The sequence below is a fragment of the Scomber scombrus genome, chromosome 6 (assembly GCF_963691925.1).
Source record: "Scomber scombrus chromosome 6, fScoSco1.1, whole genome shotgun sequence".
Taxonomy (NCBI): domain Eukaryota; kingdom Metazoa; phylum Chordata; class Actinopteri; order Scombriformes; family Scombridae; genus Scomber; species Scomber scombrus.
Window position 1 is genome coordinate 18,497,231 of NC_084975.1, and position 9,421 is coordinate 18,506,651.

Here is a 9,421-nt window from a genome sequence, read left to right on the forward strand (position 1 = left end):
CATCCAAAACAGTACATATAGGCTGTCACTCTTACAGGACAGTTTCACAACTAGTTGATTTTTCACATATTTGTAATTATACGTGTATTAGTGGTAGACTATTTTTGAATACTCTCTGGAAAGACAAACCTCTTGTTGTTTTTCATCCTATTATTAGTTTTAAAGTGCCTTCCTATTTTATTTGGTCCCTGAAGGAGTAATTGTACAGAATTGCATCCGTGTGTTTGATTTATTATCATAAAACATCAAGCTACTGTTTATTTTTAAATATGTTTTGCAAATATTAGATATAAGATTATCAGAGAAAGACATAGACACATTCTATTTTATCACAATCCAATTGTTAAGCATTAGGAATTGCAATTACAAGCAAGTCTTGTAATAGGCTATACAATTTTAATAGTAATGGACCGAATGATAGTAATAAAATACAGTAAAAAGATATATATTAAAATAAATGAACGTAAATCAATATGTTTTCAAAAATTCAAATATAATAATCAATTGTACATATACTCTTTATATTTTGAAGAGATTTTAGAGCTAAATAAAAAAGGGAAATCATGAATGAGCAGAGAAAATAAAGGTATTAAAAAAGGAAATTTGTGAATAAAAACTGAAATTTAGGGTCTTTACATACAAAATAGACGACAATATCTTTAACAGAAAGGTTCAAATTATGTTTATGAAAGAATTAACAACTCAAATGTCACCAAAATGTTATTGGTCAATATAATCTCGCGAGAACTGGCATCGGACGTCAGATGACCTTTGGCACAGTTCAGAGTCTGTGAAGAAGAAGCAGCTAGAAGAGTCCAAGATGAACAGAGCTCTCAGCAAAACTAACCTGAGACACCTGGTAAGAGCATGATAGTTACAACTTAATACAGCCTACACAGACAGTATGTTGATCTATAATCGCAGAGTAACGTGAAAAACGTCAATTATCATATGACTTGTTTCTTGCAGCAGCTGCTATCGCTGGCTAGCTAATGTAGCCACACAGGTCGTGCTTCTTCTGCAAACCGTGGTCATATTTTCAAGTAACAGTTGCGTGGCAGCATTATGTGCCTTATTCTGGCATTAAATTTACACATATGTATCACTTAAAGACACTTGATATAGCTACAAGGTCACAGTGTTGTGAGCTAATGCTAGCTGGCGGTAGCATAACTAGCGCAGTGGTTATGAAACCTTGTAAACAAACGTTATGAAACTGTTCAAGTGTCATTGACGCTGCAGGTGTTTCAAAGTGTTACTAAACGCATGTAATGTCCCGTGAGACATGTGCAAGTCTATAATAAGACGTCAGGTCGATATTTTATGTTTTTCCCCCCTCAGTTTTCTTAAGTCTGAGTGAGCAGTAATAACTGATAATGTTCAGTCATGTCCAGATGAGGCTGGTATCATCCTGACTGAACTGGACTCTACTGTTTCAGAGGTTGCAGTGTAGTTTGTTTGCCCTCTAACCCACGTGTACAATTCTCCTCACATAAACATTGGATTCACAGTTGCACATTTAAGCTGAGACTGTAGTCTGCTCTAACCAGTGTACAACACTTGATTATTAACACTGTGTGATGGACAGATTAGAGGGCTGTGCAGGATGGCAATACAAGCAAATGAATGTCCCGGAGTGTATTGAGGAATGTTTCTTAATCTCCTATGGTGAATTGTAGTGTCAGAGCTCCATTGATGATTTTTTTTTCATTCACTGCACACATGCTTGTGAACATATTCAGTTGATTGAACAAACTCTGATCAGTTGTTCTGCAACTAAATACTCAGTGTTTTCCATCTCGTGATTCATCAAGTCAGAGTTCAGGGTTACGCTCAGCGTTTGTTAAACCTGCTTTTTGAAACAGACCAATGGACATCCTCCTGCCAACATACAGACGTTATCATGGATCCCAGTAGAGCTGCAACTAACAATTATTATTTCCATTATTAATTAATATGCTAATACATTTTTTGGGTTAATTAGTTAGTTATTCAGTCTATGAAATGTCAGACAGTGGTAAAAAAAAAGAAGCCAATCACTGTTTCCCAGAGCCCAATGTGACATCATCAGATGTTTTAATTTGTCTAAACAACAGTTAATGACATGCAGTTTACTATCAAAGAAAACAGAAAATATTAATTTGTGTATTATTAAATAATTAACTGTGATTAATTGTCACAGCTAAGTATAAACTCTAAATACATTACATAGTTACAGGTGCCGTTTAACTTATTTTTAGCATGTAGTGCTATATGTCTTCATAATATGTCTCAAATATGACAGACACCACCAAATCTTTTTTTAGTAGACTGACTGATATTTTGACATTTTCTCCAACAGACTGGTCTCCTCCAAAGGTTTCAGAGCACCTTGGTGGTTGCAGAGCACAACAATGAAAAACTGACCCCTATTACACTCAATGCCATCACTGCTGCTAACAAGCTGGGTGGAGAGGTGTCCTGTCTGGTTGCAGGAACAAACTGTGCAAAGGTAGGAAAAACCTTTTGAGAGTTGATTTACAATTGATGTAGCATAGCGACCACGTATACCAAGATAATAGGATACATCATGGGGTTTTTGGTCTTCTTAGGTCGTGGAGGAAATCAGCAAAGTCCAGGGTGTGAAGAAGGTCCTGGTGGTTCAGAATGATTGCTACAAAGGTGCTCTTCCAGGTATGTAACACAAATGCAACCTGATTAAGCTTGTAGTCACTCAGAAAAGCTATACTGAGCATGTTTTTTTTCTTGTTTTTAGCTTTTTTAAGTTATAACCTGCTTAAAATCAACTTAAAAATTTGAGATTTTGGGCATATTTACAGCTGATCATGTTTGGAACGTGGGGCATTTTAACAGTACTCACTGAAAGATTGTTTGTCACTTGGTTTAATATTTGAGTTTGATACGTTCATAAGGTGGCTTGAGTCTGTAGGCATGGGCTGACTTTCTGACCTTCAGGCCACCTGATTTTTGCATTTATTTATTTTTTGCAGAGGAGTTGACTCCACTCATCTTGGCAACACAAAAGCAGTTCAACTACACTCACATCTGTGCTGGTGCATCTGCCTTTGGAAAGGTAAGGCACAGACAAGAGCAGTACCTGTGTATTTGCCCTAGATGTATGTAGAAATGCCTTATATTCAAATAGTTTAATGTATTTTTCTCACATGAGTTTCTGTTCCACTGCATGTCTAGACTTATTAATTCTGACATGTCAAAATCAATGTTAATGTTGATTTTGACTTAATTTTTGCAGAATTTCCAATAATCCATCAAGTACTGTGTGCCCATTATCTGTCATTGACTACAGCATTTCTATTATTTTTATTCTTCAAATCCACATTTATGATTTGTGCATATTTTAATGCTTATTCATCATTTTGTTCCACAGAACTTGCTTCCCAGAGTGGCTGCCAAGTTAGACGTTGCCCCAATTTCAGACATTATTGAGATCAAGTCTCCAGATACTTTTGTCAGAACCATCTATGCTGGTAAGCCTCATCATTGAATTATAATACAGAGAAAACTGAGATTTTTCATTTTTTTCATAATTCTCGACTATTATTGACACTCTTCAGTAGAATCATTTTAACTGCCTTTGGGACAGACATCAATACAAGACACAGCTGTAGCTTAAAACACTGCTTGGTTTTTGCAAAAGGGTTTTGCTCTGGCAAGTTTGCATGTCTACTTTTTAAAATACTTTTTAAACATCTCATGTTAATAATATTTGAATTATATAGGAAATGCTCTCAGCACCGTGAAATGTAACGAGACCGTCAAGGTCTTCACCGTCAGAGGGACGTCCTTTGAGGCAGCTTCAACAGATGGAGGGAGTGCTTCATCAGAAGATGGTACAGTAGCTTACAGTACATTTTAAGAAATGACTTGAAATGATGGATGTTAAAGCTACATTTTGACAAAACGTTTTATGGTATAAAAGGTTAAGAAACAGTACTTCTATAATACTAATACATATTTTTGATACAATGATCTTACTTGTTGTTGGTGATCCTCTGATCTTCAGTGGCGGCTTCTTCTGCTACTGGAATTTCTGAGTGGATTGAACAAAGTCTGACAAAGAGTGACCGCCCAGAGTTGACCAGTGCCAAGGTTGTGGTATCAGGAGGTATGAAATCTCTTTGTGTTGAATTATAAGTTATGGTCAAAGCAATGTGTCAGTGTCATTTCTTTAATATTAATTTGTTTGCAATGCTACTGTCTTTGTTCTTTTTGCATTGCTCTGCTACAGGTTGGACTAAATCTTTTATTTGAGAGCAACCCAAATCTGCTATATCCTGTTTTGTAGACTCGGGGCTGGAGTTGTTTGCTTCTTCATGTATGCTTGTTTTATTTTCCCAGGAAGGGGCTTGAAGAGTGGAGATAACTTCAAGCTGCTTTATGACCTTGCTGACAAAATGAATGCTGCAGGTTAGACACTAGTAGCATGGGAACATCATTTTGTGTTATTGAGTGCTTGTTTAAAAAAAACAACTTATATCTTAACATATATATGTGTATTTACAGTTGGTGCATCCAGAGCTGCAGTGGATGCTGGGTATGTCCCAAATGATTTGCAGGTTGGACAGACTGGCAAGATTGTAGCACCGGTAAGTTACTCCTTTTGTAAATGTAGCAAATCAAGAAAATTAAATTGAAACCTTTTCAAACAGCAACATGTATAAAACATATTTTAAAGACAGACAAAACTCAAGCTTTATTTACAGTGTCAGGGTGCACAGATTTATTGCTTTTGACAAATGTCTGTTTGCCTTTCCACAGCAAGCGTGCAATTCAGTATGATCAGTTCTGCCCTGTAAAAAGGTTAACTTCCCATTATGTGAGTCAGCGATGTTACTCCAGCTATGATTATCCACACATTAGGCCCTGCAAAATGCACTTGATGGCACATTTAGGGCTCTAAATGATTTAACTGATCCATTAAAGCAGAGTGCAGAGGATCTCTGGTCAAAGGCTTAGACCAGGCCAGACTGTCCAAATTGGATTTTCCAAATGTTATGACAAGCTTGTTGAACTTGGCTAAGTTAATTAAATATATTTCAAATTTGGTCTGTCTTTTTCACCTACCAATCTAAAATGGTTCAGTATATTTAATCCAATGAAAGATGCACATATTTAAAACGTGTATGCTTGTAAAATAATATATTGTCTGTGCTGATGAAAATACAATTTATTACCAAATTTAGTGGTATCACAGTTTAAAGACTTATGACTGATGTTTACAGATGGTTAGTCTGTTCTATAGTCAAAGCTGTCAGATGTTGCAGCTGAGCGCAGGCATGTCAGTTTTAAGAAACAGTTTGGCAGCATTGGACCATAATTATGAAATTATCTTAAAAACAACAATCTTTTCCCTTGTTATATGATTATTAGAGATTAGAGATGCTGCTAGGCTGTATTTAAAGAAGACACTGGATAAGCCACATAAATATAAAGTGTCTTAAAGTATTTTAGTGAAAGGTTTACAAGTTGGAATGACAAAAAGAACTTTGCTTGGCTTGCCCTGTATTAGTTTTTATAATCACATGGGAATACTTCATTCCAGTACTTCATACATATCCATACTTTCTAAACTGTTAATGTAAGAATGCCAAATGTCAGATTTTGTGGTTATTGTCTGGTTTTTATGGATATAGGGTGCTTTATATATTCTCTCAGACACCGTTGTGCTATCCTCTGCTCTTTCAGGCGTTTCAGCTGCAATATTAAATGAGCACTGAAATATTTATATGGCAATGCATTAAACTGAGAGGCAGACATGGGTTTTCCCTGCAGGTTTGAGGAGATGCGAGGATGGCTGACCCTTTGCACTCGCCCCAGCACCCTCTGATAGACTACACAAACGTGGTCATTATACCATAAGTCAGCTCTGCTGTACCGCAGTTCTGAGGTGTACTTTTCCCAAGGGCCTGATATTAAACTTCATGTTTACAAGCAAGTAATGCTTGTCTGGTTGTTCTGTTCATTTTGCACAGGAGCTGTACATCGCTGTTGGTATCTCTGGAGCCATTCAACACCTTGCTGGAATGAAAGATAGCAAGGTAAAGTCAGTTTTAAAGGTTTTACAAAAATGGGCTATTTAACTTGTAGCCTAAGCTCTGCAAGTTCAGTCACAGATATTTGTGTAATCTTTGTAAAAAAACAAACAGATATTGCCTTGCTACAAAGGCATTGGTGCCACATGAAGTTAAAATTTGAAGTTGCATACTTTGCGTGCATATAGACATAAAGTACAAACAGAACCCACAAACTCAATATCTCAGGTCACTATACCCATGCCTTTAAATGCAGTTGTAAGAACCAAAGGTTTCGCTGTTCCTGGAGAACATTTCTGTGACATAATGCATTTAGGTCTAACTTCTCTTGGACCAGTCATTGTTGGTTTTTGCTAAGCAGAAGACAAAGAGCAGCTAAGCTCACATTTGAGGCAGTGTGTTTATTATTTTATTGTGTACGAGGCACTAAACATGTTTTTTTTATACAGACTATTGTTGCTATCAACAAGGACCCAGAGGCTCCGATTTTCCAGGTGGCTGACTATGGCTTGGTAGCTGATCTATTCAAGGTGAGTGTCTGATTGATGTAGCACACTTATGTAACTATGATCCTTCATCAGGAAACAACAAAGCAGCGATACCAAAACACCACACAAGCACTTGTTATATGGCCCTACGCTGTATGTTTTGATAGTGAAGAGTCCAGAGTGACAGTCAGAAAATAACATTTGCTTTCTCGCTTATACATTTTGCACGATGCCTTATTCCACCTAATGGAAATGTGCAACTGTTGAATTATTAAGTTCTTGAATTAATCAGAGGATAGTTGTGTCTGGAGCTTCCTTCTACAAGAGAAACACATTAGCATCTCAGGCAGTATAAGAAGTGATTGAATAGTTACTTAAAAGGCAACTTCAGTTATGTGCTCAGCCTCTACTTGCCAAGCCTCTTACACGCCCACTTGCTTTCTTGTGTTTAGCTTGTAGTCAGGGATAGTGAGCCAGGCACGTTGGCATGACTAACACTGGAGTCCAGTGCTGCTTGTGAAAGGCTAGTAGGTTATATTTTCATGTGTGTCCTGTTGGTCATGTTTTATTTAGCCCTTCAGTAGTGCATGAGCAGCCCAGGTGTCCTGACAAACTCTGTAGAAGTGATTAGTAATAATAGCTACTGGCAGCAGAGTTGTGACCCACTGGGCGAGATCACCTTACATGTGATCACTCCTCAGATAGCTGATTAAAATGGATTGGCTTTCTACTTTTCCCCCCAAATGGACAGTTGATACCTCAGACAAACTCAGGCAGTGACCCCTGACTTAATTTTGAAGTTGCTTGACTCAGAAAGAGAAGCATTTTGAATAATTTTCATATTTACCACAAAAGCTTTTGGATTTTTTTCTTTTATAAAATTACATGGTCTGCATTATCGGTATGTTTGTTTACGGGCCAGATGCCTCCCATGTAGAGTCTCACTCTGCATTCATCAACCTTGCGAACACTGTGATAAATATCTGTTTGCTCGCAGCCAGCTGCGGTCTTGATAGATCTCAGATGAAAGACTGTGTGCTCATTTATACCATGAGCAGGAACATGCATGATAGTTTGTGTAATAAACTCATCAATCTTTATTTTATGGAATATGCTGGGGATGAAAATGACAAGCACAGGCAAAAATGAATCCCCACATGTGAAGCCTGGAAATAGTTCAAGTGGTTGCAGCACCAACTAATGCAGACTAGAAATGGCTTGAGCTTCAATTTTGTGCTTCAATGATTTTCAGTGTATCTATGTTTAGTTAATAAGTCATTCATTTAAAAGTAGACTGGAGCATTTACAAACATGTAGTTTGAGTTGTAAGGTCTGCAGAAAATGCACTTAACAGAAAAAATACTTGCTTTGAGTTACAACTAACATAAAATTGGCAAGATCTTACATTCAAGTCTGTTTCATTTTCTATTTAGGCTGTTCCTGAGATGACTGAAGCATTGAGCAAGTGAGGAGGAATAAAGCATCACCAAGCTTCCATCGCACGTCTGTAACCTGCAGTAAGAAGAATTCAGAGTGACCACAGGAACCCGCAGTCTTGCCTTAAAATATTTCTGAATGCCTGTGCGCAAATAATTTCACTGTCGACATCTTCTCTCTGGCGGGCATCAGAACTCAGTCTAGAATGAAATGCCAGTTTTTATATACACTTGTGTTAAATGTCAACCTTTAGAGTTCTTCTTACCTTTGGGAGGAGGTTGTTTACACGCCTCCAGTAGTACAGGAACTTACTTTCAGGTACAGTAAAGGCCATGTTTGGGAACACACATACATGAGATGTAATTGCTCATGCTAAGCTAGAGGATGTGTACTTTTCTGAGATGCTCTTGAAAAATGATGTATTAAATTAACAACTGTCATTCACATTCTGCCATGTTTTTCCTTTATTGGGTTTCCTTTTCAATGCCCTTGTTCCATGATCAAGATAGAAAATGCCTGTTGACAGTACAATAAACAGGGTTAGTTTGCGATATTTAAGAGGCAAATCTCGAAGGTTCATGCTATGATAATTTTCTTTCCAAGTTGCATCTTTATAGTAGCCCCACTTACAGTCCCTCATTATTTTTGGCTGTGATATAATGATCATACCCATCCAGATATATTTACACAGATTCCGAACCCAAAAGTCATAAAAATACAATATTTTAGACCTGAATGATGGAAATCCGTCATATGCAGGCAGATTTTCAATTAATTTGGTGGTTGTGGGGTGGGGCTATGGTTTTTAAATCTCGGTAAACACTGACTCAGCTGGCCTTGGTAAGATTCCAGTCATGGCACCTGGATAAAAACTCTTAAATCATCCACCAGTTGAAGGCTTGCCACACTCGTTCCACCCATACAATTTAGATAAAAATGTTAACATTGCTAAAATAGAAAGACAAAGATTAGAAATAAGTTGAGATCACAACATAGCATCTCACTGATCCAATGTACCCTGCAGCAGTCCTTTCAAAGAGGACTGTTCTTTGTGAGTTTGGAGACTGGTTAATAAAATAGTTGATACACCTTCAAGTGTGATAAACCCATGCCTTATAGCTTTGGGGGACTGATGCAAAGTTTGTGGCTCTCCTTATAAATTATCTCATCAGTCCAGCATCTCCAATTCCTTACAAACTGTATCAGAGGAACTAAGCCCTCAGCACCAACTCCTTCCTGGTTTCACATCCTAGAAATCATACAACAACTTAATGTATCAAAAGCCAGATTATCAGCACAGATTTTTGGGCGTGAGCCCTGTTGCTGGTTTCTTTTGGTAAAATTGTTCATAAAACTCAAAAAGTGTCTGTGTGAGTGTCAATTCCTGATAAGTGGTATCTGATTCTGTCCTCCATGCCCTCTGTGTGAGTACTGCTCCAGCAA

The 9,421-nt window shown here is 37.5% G+C and overlaps 1 protein-coding gene across 1 annotated transcript; it reads left to right on the top strand.

Annotated features, from left to right (window-relative positions):
- Positions 1–754: 754 nt before the first annotated feature.
- Positions 755–8,424, top strand: etfa (electron transfer flavoprotein subunit alpha). The gene is made up of 12 exons (XM_062421051.1): positions 755–859; positions 2,342–2,491; positions 2,592–2,673; positions 2,991–3,073; positions 3,389–3,488; positions 3,741–3,851; positions 4,025–4,126; positions 4,360–4,428; positions 4,525–4,607; positions 5,994–6,059; positions 6,503–6,583; positions 7,975–8,424. The coding sequence occupies exons 1-12, from the start codon at positions 821–823 to the stop codon at positions 8,008–8,010; spliced, it is 1,002 nt and encodes a 333-aa protein (XP_062277035.1). The 5' UTR covers positions 755–820; the 3' UTR covers positions 8,011–8,424.
- Positions 8,425–9,421: the final 997 nt, after the last annotated feature.